This window comes from Sylvia atricapilla, chromosome 2, assembly GCF_009819655.1.
Source record: "Sylvia atricapilla isolate bSylAtr1 chromosome 2, bSylAtr1.pri, whole genome shotgun sequence".
Taxonomy (NCBI): domain Eukaryota; kingdom Metazoa; phylum Chordata; class Aves; order Passeriformes; family Sylviidae; genus Sylvia; species Sylvia atricapilla.
This window is the reverse complement of record NC_089141.1, coordinates 52977954-52999673: the sequence shown is the minus strand read 5'-3', so window position 1 is coordinate 52999673 and position 21720 is coordinate 52977954. Positions and strand designations below refer to the sequence as shown.

Below are 21720 nucleotides of genomic sequence, written 5' to 3'. Positions count from 1 at the left end.
AACTGTATGATTTCCCATTCTGAATTCCCATCACAGACGTGGCTTCATTATTTCCAGATAAAACTACACTATCATTAGCCAAAAAAAATAACATTTCAAACAAAAAAGCCTACAAAATACAAACACAAAATGAGTGCTCATCTGGAAACTAAATAGTAAATGGATCGTCATCCAAGTTCCAAGTTCAGTGTAATGTGAGAATCAAGTAAAGTGACAAAAATTAGTGGTTATTTGTTAGTAGAAGCAGTATTTCTCCAAGAAGCAACAATTTCCTGCATATTTATTTGTGCAGGGATGAGATACATTTTAGCAAGATATGATGACATCTGTCCAAGCTTTTCAACAAGAGTTCACGTTGTTTTAATCACACAGTGCATTTCAGGGAGGAAAAAAACATACATGGCACTACAACTTTACTCCTAAAAAGGTTTTAGTTTGCTGTCTTAAATTACAGCTGTATCCCTGACTATATGCAATTTATCAAAATGGTACCATACAAAAGAAAGAGAGCAAAAGTTTTGGGACATATTTTATTAATGTACAATTTTATTAGCAATGTACAATAGACGTTTTAATTCTCTATTTATCCTGTCTCCTTGAAGCTTGGTAAATGCTTGTTTGTATATAAAACTACACAATGCTCTTTCGTGAGGACCAGAAATTGTGAAAATCTAAGTGCTACAGTATATTTTGTAGTGATTTAACACGTTGTCCAGAAGAGTTACCAGCCACTTCAATGAAGGACTTCTAAAAATATTTCTGATCAAGTTCAAATGCATCTATTCATAAATAATGATTGGTTTGCTCATGTCCATTATACTGCTAAGTACAAATGTCTCCAACATAAAATACCGTTTCAATACATTCTTCCACATGGACAATTAGATAATCCAGTCATATTTACTTTTAACCAAGGCTAATACAAATTTACAAGTAAAGTAACTTCAAAATTTATGCAGAATAATTACTTTTTCAACCAGAAGCTTTACTTTGGACAACGCAGAAGTATATTGCAAGTGACATTCTGCAGCAGAAGCTGGAGGCTTGAGAATAACAACTAAGAAAGACTAAATACCAGCAATACACACTTTTACAAGAATTCTGACCATTCTGAATGTTAACATTAAAGACCATATGCTTCAGTTTGTGCGCCTGTCAATCAAAACCTCCACACAAAAGAAAAATTAAGAATTTCCCACAGAACACAGTATTTCAGAGAACTTGTTAGACACTGGCATGACATTTCCCAGATCAAATTGGCAACTGAAATTTAACATCCACCTGAGCTTGCTTTGCTAAGCTTACTATTTCAGACAGCTTCACCACCTGAAAAACAGAAAATAAAAGCTTAATTTCAAAACAATCCTAACTTGACTGAGCTGGATCAATCTTGTTAAACGAAATACCAGAGAATCATCAGTAAGGTATTAGAGGGGATTAGGAGTGGGGTTACTATTTAGCTCAGTACTTCTTAATCACTTTTAAATGAAAGATAATCAAGTCTTCTAGAAAACATCTCAGGGAGCTAAAAAAGTCTGCTATTTATAACAAAGTATCTTGATAAAATGCTAAGTTTTAAATTTATGTGCCACCTTGTTATTTTGCCAGGTGTTGGGCAATTCACAAGATATTCTATGTATCTAGAAGCTATTTCTCCTCTGAGTTTCTGTTGCAAGTATTTCTGGATCCTCTTTTGATACCTTAAGGAGCCTAATCTTCTCCTGCATGGCGGCTCTAAATCTCTCTGAATTATTTCCTGCTTAGAATGAAATGTTATAACTGAATAAGTGGTTCTTTGGGGAAAAAAAAAAATTGTAAGTTTCCCCATTACACAAAACCCACCAGGTAGCTTCTAATTTTTTTGCTATACATTTCTAGTACAACTTTCTTTTCCATAAACAAAGCAAAGCAACACACACACACAAATCAGTGTATCTGAATATCTAATTTTCTTATGAGGCCACAGGATGATCAACCATAGTTTTAACCATGCACACTGAAATACAGTGGCTGATAAAAGGAAGTGCTACATTGCATTTTTCAGCCACCTCAATTTAACTATTATCTCCCAATTAATAAAGCTAACCTCTTAGCCATTCCCCACCAAGGGGAGTGGCTGACCTGATCATTGTTCTGGTTTTGGTTTGTGGGGTTTAATAGCTTCTGACTACATAGCTGTACCTCTGACAAATTATGCACTTACTAACTTGTAAAATACCTGCTTCAGGCACAGGTAGCAACTGGCACTGGGATTTAGCCTAAGCTATCTGTAGTTGATTGAATGGAGTTTTCACTTTTCAATACTCTGCAACAGATGCTATGTTCTGGAAAGAATATTCATAACCAGCTATCTTACCATTTTTGCAGCTTCATCCAAGTCATCACACGCAAGGATTTTGAGGCCACTAGCTGTTATTAAAGCTTTGGCATCATCAACTCGTGTACCTGCAGAAACAGACAGAATGCCACTCTTATTGACAGATTACTACTACTACTACCTACTAGTCTCATATATTTGGAAGGCTGTTCCAAAAGTTAATGAATAAATCTAGAAAACATCAGCATTTAAAAAGCAGGAAGTCTCTTTTTATTAACTTGCCAATCCTCACCATCTAAATTCGAGGTTTGCTTTATTTCTCCATTGACTTCAGCTCCCAGGCAGCTTGCTACACAGTATACAAGCTCAGTAAGACCTGCCAATTAGAGAGAAATATACTCAAGTATATATGAAGCCAACTCACCTTGCAACCGTACCACAATAGGGATTTTTAGCTCCAAATCCTTTACTGCCATAACGATGCCTTGTGCTATAACATCACATCTCATAATGCCACCAAAAATATTTACTAGAATAGCCAGTACCTACAGAATCAATGACAATATTCACATTAAAAACGGCCAGAGACACATCAGACAAAAGCAGTACACAGCCTAAGGATAATTCAAGCTCTTCAATTGTATTAAGGGACTCTGCAAAAGACAGAACATTTCTGCTCTACAGAACATCGGCAAACAAAGTACAGTTCTATAGAATCACATACAGCAGAGCAGTTACTTCAGGAAACTCTCTGTCAACTATTTATCTTTCCATTGCTAATGGCAGTCCAACAGTGGTACCCCCACACCAGTAACTTCACATACTGAAAACAGGAAATTTTAAAACCTCATACACAAGACCCTGTTTACACAGTTTACTTAAATGCTAGCATGCTTAGAGATAAGCTACTTGAAATACATTTTATTCAGAAGGATTAAGCTAGCAGTTAAGGGAACTCAAGTGGTAGAAAGGAAGGGTAAAAAGAACCATGGTCAGAGGTGAAAGATTAAACAAAGCAGGAACCAAAATGGGTAGACAGCCTTATATGACAAAACAAACTCAGCAAGACAAAACATTGCTGTGCAACTGGTTCCTAAAGAGTAACTTGGTTCCCATTATCTTGCAATTAGATTAGCTCATCTGTGTGGCATTGTTCTTGCTCCTGCAACTAATAGGCAACTTAGACTGGCACCTCAGAAGGCTGTTCCAAACAAGCCCTGAACCCTGAGCACAGTCCATGACACCAATGGGCTGCAGTGCTCTTTGAGTTTCTGCACCAGGAATTCCTGATATAGTCATTATTTTTTGATAAAATAGTGAGCAACTGAAAGAAAGCAGAAAGGAAAAGCTGTCTTAAGAAGTCTGTTTGGACACCCTCTTTCCACACATCACCAGAGAATTTGCATTGCAAAAACTTTTCCCAAATCAGCAACCCTCAGAATCGTCCTTGTTTCTTCTCTTCTCCCTGTAATTCAGGGGCTCTGTGACTGTGTCCCTCATTGTTCTCTCAATTTGTGTGACAAAAGAACAAGTCTTCCGAGGATGGAGGTGGGGATGTTTAGCCTGGAGAAAAGGGGGCTCAGGGGCGACCTTATCACTCTCTACAAGTGCCTGAAATGATGTAGCAAGGTGGGGTTCTCTCTCCTCCCAAGAAAAAAGCAGTAAGAGGAAATGGCTTCAAGTTGCACCAGGGGAGTTTTAGATAGGATATTGGGAAAAATTTCTTCCCCAGAACAGTTGTTAATCATCAGCACAGGCTGCCAAGAAAGTGGTTGAGTCACCAACCCTGAAGGTATTTAAGACTTGTAGATGTGGTGCCTAGAGACATGGTTTAGTGCAGGACTGGGCAGTGTTAGATTTATGGCTGGACACAATTTTAAAGGCCTTTTCCAGTCTAAATGATTAAATGATTCTGCAACATTCTTGGAGCGTATTACGGATCCTGCATTTCATAATAAGTGTTTCCAATAAGAAAGAGACTATGCTCCTCTGGAATATTACTCACTACTTGTTTCTGTCCCTTTCCAAAGATGAGCAAGTGGTACACAAAATTGTGATGCAAAAGTAGCATACTATTAGCAGGTCTCACAAATCATTCCTACCTTTTACAGTTACCCCTTCTAAAAAAAAATTTCTTTATTTTTAAAAAGCCCCAAACTGTCAAGTTCCACCTGGAATAAGCATTTCTGTGCAGATCATCAGTCCAGCCTTCACATTATTTTTGTGGAAAAGCTCTTCCTCTAGTTTCAACCAATTTATTATTTTAATAATATTCAAGCAGTTCTGATAAATTTTTAATAGGATAAACATTAAAGCCCTTCCAAGCCCCTTACAAAGTTATTTTTATCTTACATTACATATAACCAGTACCTTAGAAACTTGTTTGTGCACAACACAGCAAATATTCATCCACAACTCTATGCAAAATGCAGATCTACGGATCCGTGCAAAACACAGATCCAGCTGAAAAACTGGTCCAAAAGAAAAAGAAAAAAATAGTGGAAAACCAACTGAATACTGCTTTCTGTTCAAACAGCAGACAGTGAGAGTTTCTGACTCCAAGATTTCTGGAAAGATTCACATATGGCTGTAACTTCAACCAGAAGACACAGAATTCTCTACTCAGTACACAACCAAAAACCCTATTATTTAAAAACGTTAAAAAATTTCAGTAAGATTATTAGGCCTCCTTCACCTGCACCAAGATTCAGCTAAGATTTCCATCTTCTTTCTTTCTAGTTCTGTGCTTATAAAAAAAGCATGTTTCTGGAGAACATGCACTAAGCATTGTCTTCCAAATCACAGCCTGTTTTACCACTGTGTAGGACCTTGATATGCAACTCTTCCCTCACCTTTTTATCAGAGGTAATAAGCTTAAAGGCTTCTGTCACTTGCTGCACTGTAGCACCACCACCAACATCAAGGAAGTTTGCTGGAGTTCCGCCGTGAAGTTTAATTATATCCATTGTGGCCATAGCTAAACCAGCACCATTGACTATATGAGAATAAAGATAACATTTAGGAATGCAGTTTAGAAATCCATTAGGTCATAGAAAAATTCTTTACATAGTGCATACCTAAGCAGCCTATGTTTCCATCCAACCCTATATAGTTGAGATCTGCTTTTGCAGCATCCTTGTCTCTTTGGTCTTCCTGTGTCCAATCTTGCATATCAAAGATCTTCTTCTGACGATAGGCTGAATTGCTGTCAAAGTTTATCTTTGCATCCATACACATCACTGAAAGGGAAAAAATACACCATTATCAACCATCATTTAGTAGAATAACAACTCAACTGCTACATGAATGTGTCAAAGTATGTGAAGTCAAACTTGGCAGCTAGGTCATGCGGTCCAAACACAAAGTTCTGCGAGAAAGACACAGGTACCACTGTCAAAAAATACAAGATTCTCTTCAGTTTTTCCATATAATCAATTATGCACAAAAAGGAAAGATAACTATTTCTTGAGACACTCTAAACCCAAAAAAGTTTACAACAAGCTGTTTGATAAATCTGGGCACATTATGTTTCCTCGGATCACACTGCAGCCTGGAAATGAAGGGGGATAATGCACCACCACAAGTAATTACCATAAAACTAATCCTTACAAAAGGTCTAAACCTAATTTGAGTTTTTTTAATCCATCTTAGTTTTTGCTTTTAGAATAAACATATATAATGTGTGCATGACTATAAGCACATAGGAACATAATGAAAAAGTGTCTGAGTTGGAAGGAAAGGTGTTAGGAAAAAACACACAGAAGTAAATTTACTTAAGATGTAGCAAGCAGAAAACCGCCTTGCTACATTCTTTACACTGGAATTAGGTTTCTGCCTGTACAAGTGTATGACTTAATTTCTATCCCTCAGTGAAAATGATAAAAAATAACAAGGCACAAAAAACAGATGGAAAAGACTGCTCTATACTGATCATTTCAGCATAATAAAAACAAAAACAAAAAACAAAAACAAACAAAAACAAAAAAACAAACAACAAAAAAAACCAGTAACAGTAATTACACACTTTGATGAAAGCTACATTCACATTTAAATTTCAAACTGTTAGTATCTGAGTTCAAGTACAAATACTCTCAACAGGCTTATTTTTTGTAGAGTGGAATTGGCTGAGATTGAACATTAAATAACTATTCTGCAATTGGATATGCTAAAAACCTCATGAACATCAAGATATTACTTAAACCCCTATAGTCTTTCAATACATCACACTCCATCAGTTACTCTAATGCCTGAGTCATAAAGGCAGGAGATTTCTAGTCGTTGCTACTATTCTGGTTACTGTTACAGTACCAATTTTGGATACATGACCTTATTCAAGTTTCAATTTATGAATTTTGAAAAGACCTGATTTCCAAGAATGCCTTATTCTGGGCAGATGTGCTTTATTAAAAAAATTAAAAAATAAAAAAGGAAGTTACTTACACATAAGATCATACTTCGCAATTAAGAGCGGATTCCTACTATATTTAGATTCTCAAATTTATCTGCTTTATTAAATGTGTTTTTCAACATACCATGTTAATAATACAAACTCATCTTGCTGCATCCAGCTGAAGTTTTTTGTCAGTGGGAAGCAACCAAGATTTACAAAAATGTCAAGGTGTTACACTAAGAGTATGAGTAAGAAACATTACCAACTCCTGATGCATCTTCCACCATAGGATTTATTTCTATCATGGTAGCATCGTATTTCAGAAAGAGATTATATAATTTGATCATATTTTCAGCTGCTTCATCCACCAGATTAGGAGGAAATCCCATTTTCTGGGCAAGCTGAAAGTAAAAGAATGGTTATTGTTAACTCATGTTAGGGTGTCTCAGTTTAGTTATTATTTCAATGTCATTTGAAATAAAAGAACAGATTGTTTTCCATACAGAATACTGCACTTACCCTTAAAAAGAGCTAATAAAAATTTATCATGATATGCCTTAGCACACCTGCATAAAAACTAGACAAAGTACTGCCATGCAGTTTGATTTACTGAAAATACTTAAATATCTAGTTCAAATCTGTTTCAAACAAGGGTTTAAGACAACTCAGCAGGTTGAATGCACACACTCTTTACAAAAATTAGAAGCAACCCTCCCATCCTCAGTAATGTGCACCTTCCCACATTAACAATTACCCTAACAGCTTGCTCCTTTTTTATGCCTTCTACTATATCGATGGGTTCCTTAATTATCGCCTCAGGATTCTCTGCAGCAACATCTTCAATATTAACACCACCCTGAGAACTGCCTATCAGCACAGGACCCTAGAACACAAAGGGGAAAAAAATCGTAAGTACTTTTATACCACACAATTGAAACTTAGTTCTTCCCATAAGATACTTCACAGCAATAAAACCTTTCTTGTTGGGAAATTTTTATTTGAGCATTTTTCTCCTATACTGCAAAGAGAATGTTACTATCTAGTCAATACCTCCATATAAAATCTTTTAATAATACTTTCCAAACATTGCAGTGTATGTCAGGTCCACTTTCTTCTAACAAGGAAAAATTTCCTCTGTAAAGCAGCAGCAAAACAATTAACACAAACATACTATTTTTAAAGTCTTGATAGAAAGATTCAACTTCATAATCACACACATTTTATATTTTAGGTGCCACCAGAAAAATTGTCACTACATTCTCACCTCTACCTTCTCCACTCACTCCTACACAAACACAGATCAAATGCCAGGTACCCATTTATTCATTCTGCCATGCTCCAACTCCAAGGACAAATGGAGGTTTGCAGAACTTGGTGATAAATGACTGCAAACCATACCTGTTCAGTTGGATCACAACGTTCAATAGCTAAAGCCTTCACTGACAGTAAGTCATAGCAAAACAAAACAGCACTCAAGTATTCATTAATAAAAGAAATTAAGAAACAAAAAATTGGCAGTATTTGCAGCTCAGTTTATTTTTTAAAAAGCCAAATCTCAACAAAAACATGAAGGACTCACTACCATGTAACCTAAAAATCTCTCCTGCAGTTCACAGTAAAGACATACTTGGGATCCCCTCAACCAACCTTCCCTTATCACCACCCATGCATGGATTATGGAACACGGGTGTACTAAGGCAGCATTTCCTATCAGCAGAACTCAAAAGATTAAACAGCCTTATAATTGTTGACAATTCATCATAGAAAATGTGATCCTGGTTCAGAGAACATGCTTAATAACCACACCACTCCCTTCCCATTACCATCCTTCCAAATGGAATTACGTAGCTGGCAAACTATCCTGCATCTAATAGCATGATTCAACTCAATTAACATTTTTGGATATTCTCACCTTGAATGGTCGGTAAGCTATAATTGATCATAAAATAACTCATCATTCCATAGAATTGACCAAAGTGAACAGTTTTGCTTAAAACACAACCCCTGCTGGCAAACAATATCCAAGTCATAAAGCTCCAGTTTCAGCTGACTATTTTAATCATTCTTCCCCTCCTTAAAGGAAGAGGTTTGAAACACTAGGAATAAGCACTGTGTGCTATTCAACCTTCACACTTCCTCCTTTTGAAAGGCATTTCCTCATCCTAAGCATTCTATACAAGTTACCATAATTACAAGCACATTTAAAAACACGACTTATAAAATGTCAGCAGGAAAAACAAAGCTCATCCCCATCAAAAGGCAACAACCCACACAGCATGATCAATATATGCTAATAAGATTTATCTCTCATACAAGAGCAAGAACAAGTCATGAAAACATGTTTCCCTTCTTTATCTAATTTGCTTCAATCAGTCACAGTATGTTTTATTTCCATAAGCATCCTTGCTTATTGCTGACACAATTTTAAGTCTAAAATCTGTTAATTTACAGCATTTTACCGCCACCTCGTGGTGCATATGGTAACATTTGAATCTTCCCTGCTCTGTTCCAGCACACATCACAAAGGAGGTGCCCAAGTCATAATTCAACACAACTGATACTTTCCTACCAAAAAGAACACTACAGAGGAAGAAAAAGAAACTAATTTTTAATTCCTAATATGGCTAAAAAAAAAAAAGTGTAAGACTAGTTTTCTCATTCCTCCCCAGAAGATTATTTCATTCATACTTAAATATCCCCTAATTACTAAAAACAGCACCTCTGCAAATTCTGAAGCATATGAACAGACCAAACCCAGTTTTTCTGAGCTTCAGCACATAAAGTTCCAAGATCTGCTCAAAACCCTGGCTTCATTAAAGTTACTTAAATTCATGAAATTAGCAATTCTGTTCTATTCTCCAAATAGAACACTCATCTGTCAGAAAACACTGACATATTTCAGTAACCCCATTTGAATTGTAACCTAAAAAAATACATACCCACACATACGGCCCATACACGCAGAAAAAACTGGCATTCATTTTACTGAAAGCTCTGAAGACAGACCTCTAGGCCCAAATCCTCTAACACATTTCCTGGTCAGCATTAGTGTAAGAAAGCCACTAGCACTCTCAAAATCAAGGGACACACCAGTGCACCTCTAGCAACTGTCACACATTGGAGAAAAAGGACATTGGATTATGCCGGACCATTTGCTCTTCCACAACACTGTCACTAATCTCGTTTCTGACACTCAAAAATAGGGGGTACATTTACATGCACACACATAGTTGTGTTTTTAAACTAAATTGCATAATCTGGTAGGCCAATGAAAATTAAAACCAAAATGAAAATCACCCCCTTATTCTACCCATCTCCCCTTTGGCCATGTGACACTGAACTTCAGTTGGGGCTACCAATACTCATGTATTATTATGCAAATTCAAATTGTAGCATTACATTTTTACAGCATTTAAAAACAAAGTCAATCATATAGTCAGATATACTGGAAAACAAAATTTAGCTTGTATACTTCTGATTTCAAAAGCAAGTGAACAGTAAACAGTTTTGTTGATTTTTTAAAAGAAATTCAGTTGTAACAAGTTAATTAGTTGACTTCTATTTCTAATATTACTCACTTGAAAAGACCTTTCCATTGTTATTGCAAAATAGTATTCTCTCCTGGGATATCTGCGCTCACAGATAAATACTTGATTGCATATCCTGCCCTTCTCTCCTGTCTGCTTGGTAAACAACTTCTTTCCAATCATTTGGGAGGAGACAGCTTTTGCTTCTTCTGGACTAGAATAAAAGAAGTTCAAATGTGACAAAGAAACTGCTGTAAAAATAGAAGTAGCATTAAAAAAGTCTTATCTAATTTTTGTTATTTTAAGGTTAATAACTAAAACACTGGTTTTAAAGAATGCAATAGGCTCAATCCATAATGTGAAACATTAGGGTTTTTCCACTTGGTTGGATAATTTAGAAAGAACTTACGAAAAGACTATTTTCACTCCTCCTTTGAGGCCACCTTCAAATGTTCCTTTTCCTCTACCACCAGCTAAAACCTGTGCTTTTACCACAAGATCCTTTGAACCTAGAACAAAAGAAAACCCAAACATTTGTCAGCTGTGACTACTAAAACAAATTGCTTCAGGTAGAATAACAAAGGCTGCTTTAATTTTATCCCCCTTCTCCACACCCTGTGTGCCATTCAAAGCACACACATGTGAATCGAAGACTATGTTGTAATTCACACAGATTGTTCCAAGACAATTTGCAGCTTTAGGCTGTTCTGTGAACAAACTTCGGTAAGTTAGTATCCAAAAATGCTGGTGTTCTGATCATCTTTAATAGGTGTTGGAGTCTCGAATGATTAAGCACCCAGTAAGAAACAGCACCTCACAGATGATTAACAACATGAAACTGAACATTTGACACACCATATGCAAGGTTTTCCTCAAACAACTACAAATACCCTGTACCTATAAACCATTACCTTCCCAGCAATGATATTATAGTAATTATAGCACTTACCAACTCAGCTTGCCAGGTTCACTCTGGCTTCCATGCAGCAGAGCACTAATGCAAAAGCTTGAGTGCTTTGCAGAAGTCAGAGGCTAAATAAACTCACTATTCTTCCCAGAATGGACAAAGGGAAGCCTTTAGTTGGCTTTAACTATCCTTTACAAGATATTCTTCTAGGTATGGGAAACTGGACACTTGAGTTTAAAAAGTAAAGTGTGAGAATATAACAAAAATCCACTGGGATATTCTGAATTATCATTGAAAAACAAAAACAAAAACAAAAACAAAAACAAAAAAAAAGAGTTGATCAAGTCATTTAGTGTGATCAAAGAAAAAACCTGAAGTTCTGAGTTATTATTGAAGTCTACTCACATAGAATACATATAGCACCTCGACTGCAAGTTGTTAAGAACTGCCCCATTAACACTTGTCCATCACATCCCATTTTTTTCTAATGCCACCATCAGCTGAGCCACTCTGATCTTTCCAAGCCAAAAAAGGACTTGCTGTTCCTCTGAATGTTAAAAGAGAACCACGGAAATGCCTAAGAAAAATTACAGTACTCAAGCAAAATTAGCCACTGCATAAACTGAGGAAGGTTATGACAGACATTAAAGGTGTGTTGGTTCCTATTGTGACCTGTGTGCTGCCTGGACAGGTGAAACTAAATTCAAATCATACCACAACCTAGGGTGGCTATAAGCAAAAGACTCAAGTAACTCCTCCCAATTAGCTATCTATTGATTTTACTTCTTGAATGTCTACCTAACAAAAGATCTCTGAATTTAAGCACGATTTTAAAGCTCTTTTGCAAAAGAGGCATGAAGGTGATAAACACGCAAGTATATTGATTTACTACAGTCTATGATCCTAATATTTAATTCAGTTCCTGATGATAACCATTTTTTACTGGACAGCAATCAAGTCAACATACTTTATAGAAATCACACAGGACAACTTTTATGCAATCACTTAAAGTACAAAGCTTGTTTTCCATTTCCTACATTAAGTCCAGAAAACAAAAAGCTGCAACTACAGAGAAGCTTTCAGAAAAGCCACGAAGTTCACCCACCTTCTTTGTAGCAATTATTCCTCCTAGCAACAAAGAGCAGAAGCTGAACAAGTTGAATGAGATCCCAACTAAAGCTCTAGTAAAATTTTAGCTGCAACATATTCAGCTCTGGGCATAAAAGTAAATTGGTAACTAAGATGATCACTGAAATTAAGAGATTCCCTTACAAGAAATGAGCTCATCACATCCTTAAATCGATCAAGAAGAAAGCAAGAACATGATTGTTCTTCAGCCATACCTGTCATGGACAAAGCAAGAACACACAACTACATATACACCATTCATTCTGGTTTCTGCTCTACAACAGCCAAAACCAAAGGCCATCTACCAAGGAATTCAGTTTTTAAAAAGTGCAAGAAAAAAGACCTTTCTTTACACAAAATATAAAGAAGCCTGCCAAGAGATACGAAGGAAAAACAGAAGAGTCAAAAGTAACTGGGCAGAGGTATTCTCTCTGATATTCTTAAAAAAAAAAAAATGAATGCTGAGGGGAAATGAGGAGTAATGGACTGCAGAAAATAGTCAGGCTAAGAATTGCCCTAAATAGTATGTTCTTTCGTATTCAGGCAGAGTAGTGGGCCAAATGCAACACTGCTCTGATCCTGGAACATATGTCTTAAAAATGTTGTTATTATGCATTATAATATTTCATCAACATATAGACATCCAAAAGAGTGTGAGAAAAACAACTTTCAATTTTTCACAATCAGTTTTGGCCGTAACATCATTGGACTAACCCTTATGCAACAACTGAGTCATTAAATGAGCAGATTACTAATGATCTGCAAATTGTTTTCCTCTAGGACTGCAAACTAGCTACTTGATTGCATAAACAAGTTCAAGGTTTATTTGAGCAGCTATGCTTAGAAGCAATTAAGCTGCACAGATGAAACCAAAACAAATTTAAGACAGTACATCCCAAGAAAACCATAACCCATCATGCAGAAAGTTCACTGTTCAATAAACTTTTTCCCACAGCCCCTCTTGAAAATGACTCTAAAACAAGAGGAAGTGCTTGGTCACACACCTCATCTGCAGTGTTCCAGCAACAGCACTGTCACACAATCTGACACAACAAAGAACTGCTGACACACAGTAACCCAAGAAAAAAATTTGGAAACCAGCAGCTCCCATGGCTTTCTACTCAGTATCAACAGTTGTGCCCTTGCTTTTTGCTTATGTGGCTTTGAAATACTGCTAGGCTTGTGCTTCAATGAAAAATAGCACTTTCTGTCCTAGAGCAGATACCCACACACAGCTTATGCCAGCAAACACACCACCACGGAAGTCCTATCCTGCCTCTAGACCTCAGCTTTTCACTCCAGCCTCATTTCTTGTGGCAGTAGAATCACTTGTGCTATCATGCCCTGAAGCATATCAGAACAGTGATTCCCTGAAGGCAAAAGCTCATCCAGCAGACAGACAGACAGTGCTTCTGCAGACTTGTGCACCATATGACAGGCACATGCATACAGGAACTTCACTGAGCAGGACTTCAGCTTTCAGCAGCAGTAACAAACTGTAAAGTCTTAACAAAGGGCACTAGAACACCAGTACAATTCATGTGGGCAAGCAATGAAAAGGCCAATGCACAAATAATCTCAGAAGAAGCATTTGGTAAACATCACAATTCCATGTTAACGGCAGTCAGCCCTGTAAGCACATATGTACAACAGCCTGAAAAAACTAGGAAATGCTCGGAAATTTAAGAGTAGATACCAATGAGAACAGGCGTCTGAAATCAGAACACTGACTTAGCACTTATCTGTTCAAGACAACAAAAATCTATACATTTACCAACACCACAGGTTTCACCTTCAACAATCATTTATTAACCAGACAGAGCAAGAGTTACACAGTTCGCAAACAAAACCATCTTCACTTCTATCAATACTAATATCTATTTTTGGAAGGAATAATTTCTGATTCTGTAACTTAAGCTTTCAAACTGGGAGAAAGATCAATGCACGCAGACAAGCAGAAAAACACCCATGTAAAATACATTCTTCTAATAAGCTTATTAAGAAGTAAGAAGGGTCATTATTCCACTGTATCTCTGAAGTTTCCTGTGCAAGTGGAAAGTCCAATGATTACAGCAGACAGGCATGATTAAAATGTTCTGCTTTACAAACTTCTATTTTGACTTTTGTCAAATCACATTAATTGCCACTTCTCTGCCCAATACTATCTGTAGCAGAGGTACTGGCTTCCAGGTATTACAGACCCCTTCTGAACAACCATGCCAGCCTAATCCATTCCAACAAGACAGACAAGAGTAAAAGGGCAGTGACAGGTTAGTAACACAAGTGTCAATCAAGTTCTCAACTAGCAGTCACCTGCAAACTTATCCTGGGAGAGAGAGAGACCTGTCTCTGTAACTTTTGCTTCAGTCTGCATTTCAAAGTTCTTGTACCAGAGAAAGTAGCCTTCCATTTATAACACAAGCTAATTTTTTCTTGTTGCACGGATACAAAAAACCAAAGTTTAAACGACACAGGTGTATTTACTGTCATTAGAAAGAGAAAAGATGATTTGTAACTAACAGGAGTGTCAACATAAATAATATGCTAACCCTAATTCTGTCAACACAGCAGAGAATCTCTTCAGAGTACACTGTCTGCATTTCATTAGTAAGTATAACTATTGGGAACTTTAACTTCAAAATCACATCATTCAGCATTTGAAATTTTTGAGTGTTGGAAGACTCACTGCATGCAAATCAAAAGTATAACTATTGAAATAATTATGTGCCAGGAATAATCATACTTTCACTGGAAGAACCATACCAGTCAGGTGACAGAACAGATGATAGATGTTTTGCTATTACAAAGTATCTTCTACACAAATACTTCCTGACATTAATCACCTGCATCAAGTTCGTCATCAGCTCACAAGACTGGTTTGGTTTTGGCAACAGCTTAAGTCGGGCAATTAAAATACATAGGTCAAAATTTGAATGTGCTGGTTATAAAAGTTTATTTTAATTAGTGAATTATCATCAACAATATGTTTTGATATTTTAACTTCAAAGGAGGGTACTGCTACAGAATAAAGCAACGGCTGAAGCAAAATGTAAGATTGAGATGCCAAAGAAAATAACATTTGCTAGAATGTAAGTAAATGTTTGGTTTCCAAACTACTACTGCTGTTTATCTAGATATTTTGACCAGGTAAGTAGGAATATAATTGCATGATTTTTTTAACACCTGAGGCACTTTTGCTTAAGTTTGCTACCTTAGATCATCATCTATCTCCTAGAGCAACTGAATAAATGTTCTGGAGTTTCAGACAACTTAAAAGACATCAGGAAAATAGATAACTGCCCAACAAGGAAACCTGATAATGGCAAAACAACCAAAAAAATACTATAAATAGAAGCATGACAGACATGAGTTTTCACTATGACATAGACTAGAAAACCCCAAAAACTTAAATGAGACAGCCAAGGTGGGTGTGACATACACTGAGGAAAAACCATCTCAGCTTTTTGCCACTGTACCTGGAATTTGTTGTTTGAAGAGCCAGTAAAGAAAAAGCTAGCACTTTACCCAGAAAATAATTGCACACATGGTAATAAACTTTGATTTCTGACTAAATCAAGCCTGGAATCAAAATTTCTGTTTATAAATCTATCCAGGTTTACACATTACTTCTTAAAGTTTTTAAATACACAAGTTGTGTGTTTAGCAGCATACAGAAAAATAAGTAACACTTAGTAACATTGGAAAATATCTAAAAGGTCTGAAAAAACCTAATCACATCTAAACAAAACAAAAACCTAATCACATAACTGTCAGCAGGAATACAGCCAAACTAATTACTGGAGCTATAGTGTAAAAAGCATACCAAAACAGAACATTCTTTATAAACCACACGGACACTGAGCTGCACTGCACCACTTAAAAAGTAACAGCAAAAGTACCAGACTTAATTCCAGGAGCTTTCAGTCTCCTTTCAAGAATTCTGATGTAGAAAGATGAAATGTTTTGCACGCACTCTCTCAACACCTCCTATTTTGTACAGCTTTATACTTCACTAAATTTGAGAGTCTGCCGTGCTGTGGGATTTGTTACCTGAAAACCCAACAGAAACATCTGCACACAAAAGCGGCTTCAAGATATTAATGTCTTAAAAAGTCTTACTTCTCAAATCATCATGAATAGAAATATATGCTATTAAAAAAAACCCAGACAAGCACACAATAGGTCACTGCCTTTCACTCAACTGTTACTGGAAGAAGGTATCAAGAAGCATCAAAACCTGAGTTACAACAATACATTGCCCCTACGGAAGTGTCTCTTAACAAAGAGCAATGCTCATTTCAAATAGTGCTGATCTGCCATCACACTTATCAACCATCTGTTCACTGAACAGTCTTTAGGTTCATTATTCATGTTCTTGATAACACACACATATCAGCTTCTCAACCAGAACTGGTCTCAGTGCTAGCTGGAATGCACACATGGCTAGGAGCAAACCATAAACTTCAAGGCAATCAAGCCATGCTGCAGTCTCTTATCAAAGCTTTGGGACAAACTTACTCGGCTCATTTTTTTCAAAATTTAAGCGAGATGCTTATGTAACACTGATTTAGCTACAGCCACAGCTAACCTATAATATTTTCTGTTAAGGAGAAGTTTGCATTTGCTATACATTGGGATAAAAATTGACCCATTTCTAAGTGAAGTATTTGCAAAGAGCAGAAATTCAATGCCAAACCCAACCTTTAGTCAGAAAGTCCGCTCTGTGTACATTTACCAGGAACATGTGAATCAGCACTAGGGAAACAGCGCAGAGTACTACCAACTGTCTCTGTAATGGTCTAGACAAATATTTGATAAAGTATATAAAAAGAAACAAAAAACAATTTCATATCTACTGGCAACTAGTCCCACTGAACAAAAGTCACCAAGTGCGTGGACCAAAACCAGTGATTTTTTTATTCTGATAGAAATTTGTTGGGTTTGGTTTGTGTTTTGCTGATTCTTTTTTAAGTACTAAATGAAAGCTAGAAGCTAAATGCCTACAAAAACAAAGAAATCCAAAACACTGGAGCAAAGAATAATATGTCATCACTCAGAATGATTTCTCAAAACCTCAAACTTCCTCAGTGTGTGTTCTCCCTTTGGGATTTTTCCCTTCCTCATCTCAAGTACCAAAGAAAGCCACAGCATCAACCACACACCAACTCCAACAAAATATTTGGCTGACAACCAGAAGCTCTGAATTCCTTTACTAAAGGATGCACACACTTCACAACTTTATTCTTCTGATTCCCAAGAAATTGCCCAGAGTCCCATACTCCAGATAAGAGGCATGCCTATGATGTCACAGGGATGACACAGAGCTATAAACCAGCAGCCAGATACCCACACTGCTGTAGGAGCCCTCTGAGCAAGAACAAAACAAAGGAATCCTGACCTACGGGTGTCTGGGCTGTTGATTAAAGAGCCATAGACAAAGGTTCTCTCGTTTTCCTCCAGCAATATCTGTGCAGATATTAAAGTAGAGAAAAGGGGTATGCCTGATTTGGGAAGTTCTAATCATGCTATAAATTCACCCTTAATAGAAGGCGAGGCTCTGAAATTTAAACCATTCTCAGAAGTATTTTAGCAATTTCCTTTCATATTAGTGAAATTATTATAATTTCATATCACTTACTCTCTAACAGAAACAAGATAAAGAAGGTATCTAACAATACCTGAATTTCTGGGACATCATGTCTGAAGGAAAAGCAGCTTTTCCATTCTTTTCTACATTAAAAAGCAGCATAACTTGCTCTAGAAAAAAAATTATCAATTTTTTCAGATCTCATTTCTCACATTAAATCTACATATGAAACTGAAATGAATCCAACAAAACCTACAACCTCAAGAATCACTATGAGTGTATCCATTTGGAGGTGAATAGAGATTTGAGCATTTGCATAGGAGAAGGAAATATGAAATGTCCAATGACCAATGTCCTTCACTAAAACTTTGTGATAAGCCTAATATGTTTGGAGAGGGAAAAAAATCCCAGACTTTAAACTAAGAAAACAAACAAGTCAATCAACCAAAAAAAAAAAAAACCCCACCTTCTAATGCCTGACATGGTACAAGCTGACTTCCATACTAAATTCAAATTAAACAAGATTTTACTAGGACACATCATTGGTAAAGTGGCAAATTAATTGGCAAAGTCAAGTCTAAAATTAAAGCTCAATTCTAAATTAAGTATTTAAGCACCCAGCAAATGAGATTGGATACTTTTACATCAACAAGCCAGGAATTTAGCATATAACAACAAGCCATCAAAGTCCTCCCCTCCTGTATGAAGTAGCTGCATTCTGCCATAAAAACACACTCACAAAGGAATAGGATTTTACTCTTCTTTTGTAGCCTAAAGAGAAATATGGTTTGCATTTTCTGCTCTCTGTATGGTGAGTTGTCACCACCACTGAAACTCTTCACACAACACTTCCTCTAACCTTGCTGAAAGTAGAAAGAAACCCAGGATTTGCACAAAGTAGAGTCTATTACTCCACTCAAAGAAGTTTAAGTAGTTATATTAATCTAAGCTAAAAGAATGTATACTTGACCTACTGCTTCTTAACGAGAAGGTTGCTTCACAAGGCTCTCCTAAAGAGAAGGTATATTCAGAACTCCAAGCAACACCTTACCAAGAAAGACAGAAAAAGGGAGTACACCTTGTATAAATCCCATGCCTATTTGTATATTTTCTCTTTAACATTATACCTATTTCTTTTGCTATTTTGTAAGCTTCATCTGGTGAATTGGCGACTACTCCATGTGGAACAGAAATGCCAGCCTCCTTCAAGAGTCCCATGCTCAGGTATTCATGGAGTGATAGCCTCCTCTGTTGCTGTTGTTGCACTTGAAACCCATGATTACTGAGTATTCCTGGACCTCCAGCAAGTACCTGAAGGAAAAGGATAAAAACAAACAAAAACAAGAACGTGACTGTTGTGAAAAACTTCCCCTTTTTTTTTCAGGTCAAAAAAAGTATGCATATGAAACAAGGCCACTTTGGTGTACCAAACACCTGAACATTTAATCTTAGCCTTCTATTTTAGTCATTCATATCAAGTTTGGTATTTGATTTTGAGGTTTCATTGGGTGGGGGAAAGAGCTGGTGAAGCTGCTAACACTGACAAAGACTGTAGCACAAAAATTAACAACAACACATGCAAAATCATTTGCTGCATTTTTTGTATTTCACTATATTTAAACAAGACCTTAATTTTATATACACATGAAGCACGAATCGCATAGAATTCAGCTAACCCATGAGCATAGAAAAGCACCAAGAGGCTCATGGTAAAAAGATCACAAAAGAAACTTACATACAAAACAAACTTTTGCATTTGTTTTTATTTTTTGAGTATGTACCATTGGCACAAGCACTGCAAAAAATCAGCCTGTACTAGGAAGTTTCTGACAAGCTGGATTTTTAAGGCTTCATCTCACTTCAAATACAGGAAACAAGCAGACGACACATGAACTGTAATACAGCATTCCAAGCCAGCGAATCGACAGGGCCTATGTAGCCTCCAAAGAATTCCTTCTCCAAGCAGGACGTCCTTTCCTTGGCACGACCCCAAGGGAGAGGAGCCGAGCTGTCCCGGGAGGCTGCTTGTAACTCGAGAGGGGCGCTCACGGCGACCTTCCCCAGTGCGGGGCAGGAGCAGAAGGCGGCAGCGAGCGTCACACACCGTGTCACACACTGCAGCCTCCCCGGCTCCTTCGTGTCACCGCTTCCCAGGGGTGCTGCGGCCAAAAACAAGCCCGCACCCCCGAAGGGCGTCCACAACAACCAGGAGCAGAGGCTGGCGAGGTGCGAGCTGGAAGCAGAGTTTAACTGGCACAGCCCGACCCCTCCCAGGAACAAGGTGACGGCGGAGACGCAAACACGGGGATTCCCAAATAAGACAGGGGACGGGGGCGCTGAAAAGGAAGGGAAAAGGAACCACGCAGAGAAGACTCGCCACAAGCAAGAACAGCAGCTGCGGGAGCCGTAGCCCAAGGTGAGCACAGGGCCGCCAGCCGCGCCGCGGGGCAGGACAGCGGCGGCACTGGGCTGAGACGGACGCTCCTCTCGCCGGCGCTCCGCAGGCAGCGACCTCGACCACCACCCCAGCCGAGCCGGCCCCGCTTCGGCCCCGGCCCGGCTCCGCCCACCCCCGCTCCCGAGCGGCCGCTACCTTCCCCGCGGTGGAACCCAGCGAGGCGCGGAGGCCGCTGCCCCTCAGCCCGGCCGCCACCCGGCTGCAGATCATGGACGCCGCCATGGCCGAGCCCCTTCGCCCTCGGGTGCCCCTGGCAGCGCGCACGCGCCGCTCTCGCGCCGGGGCGGGGGCAGGAAGCGCCCGGCGCGGCCCCGCCCCCACAGTGACGCCCGCCCGGCGCCGTCAGGGGCGCCGCCCGGCCTCTCGTTCCTCCGCGCCTCTGGTTTTAATAAAGGTTATTTTTGCTTCGCAAGGATCCTAAATGGGTTGGTTGTAATCCGCCTACAAGCTTCCGACCACGTCGCCCTCGATTGGCATCACCTGTGTTAAAAGGGAGGCAAGGAGCTCCCTTAAGCCACGCCCACACTCCCTCCCGGTTCAGCTTCAGAATAGAAGAACTTTCAGTGTTTTCGGCTTTGAAGATTACTTTTTTTGGTTTCGTATTTCGGGGTGTTTCCGTGCAACAACGCACACACACCCATTCTTGCATAAGACAAGGGGAAATGGTTTTGAAGTGAAAGAGGGCAGGTTTATATTAAATATAAGGGAGAAATTCTCTGTTGTGAGGGTGGGAGGCAGTGGAACAGGTTTCTCAAGATAAGCTGTGGATGCCCCATCCCTGAAAGTGTTCAAGGCCAGGCTGGATGGGGCTTTGAGCAACCTGGTCTCATGGAAGGTGTCCTTGCCCATTGCAGAGGGTTGGAATTAGATAATCTTTAATGTCCTTTCCAACCCAAACCATTCAGTGGTTCTGTGACTGAACTGAAGACTTCTATTTCTAGGTATTTTGCAGCTCCTTCCCCCAACTCATCCCAGGCCCCTTCCCCATGCCAAACCCCCATTTCTGCCTCCCACAGCTCCACACTGCGCCTTCCCCTCTACAATTCAGTATCTGTACTTTTACTTGGGTGGCGTTGACTCAGGTCACTGAGGAAATTAAGCAGGGGACAGGTGTCCCTGCAGAAACTTGTTGACTAGACCTGTGATTCACAAGGAGGCAAAGCTTTTTTCTTTTAAAACAAAATGCTAATTAGGAAAATAGCACTGGCCTGGGAAATTAGAACAAGAATGTCCTCTAGCAATAATAAGGGAAAATGCAGTCACTTGCATACACTATGAATATCAAAGCAAGATCTGATGTGAAGGAAAACGAGGAGGGAGCTGTGATTCTTCTTGAGTCTTGTAACTTGAATTATCCAATAAATAATTGGACGAGTTGCCTCTTTTTCTTCTGAAACTGAAAATGC

General features: G+C 38.4%; 1 protein-coding gene across 1 annotated transcript; it reads right to left on the bottom strand.

The window, feature by feature from the left end:
- Positions 1-516: 516 nt before the first annotated feature.
- On the bottom strand, positions 517-20599 carry SUCLA2 (succinate-CoA ligase ADP-forming subunit beta). Its single transcript, XM_066313284.1, has 11 exons — positions 20450-20599; positions 18984-19167; positions 10644-10743; positions 10286-10448; positions 7462-7590; positions 6970-7108; positions 5395-5556; positions 5170-5312; positions 2742-2862; positions 2357-2445; positions 517-1326 (listed from the first exon to the last, which is right to left on the bottom strand). Exons 1-11 carry the CDS (start codon positions 20534-20536, stop codon positions 1252-1254), a joined length of 1392 nt encoding a protein of 463 aa, XP_066169381.1. The 5' UTR covers positions 20537-20599; the 3' UTR covers positions 517-1251.
- Between the last annotated feature and the right edge of the window lie 1121 nt (positions 20600-21720).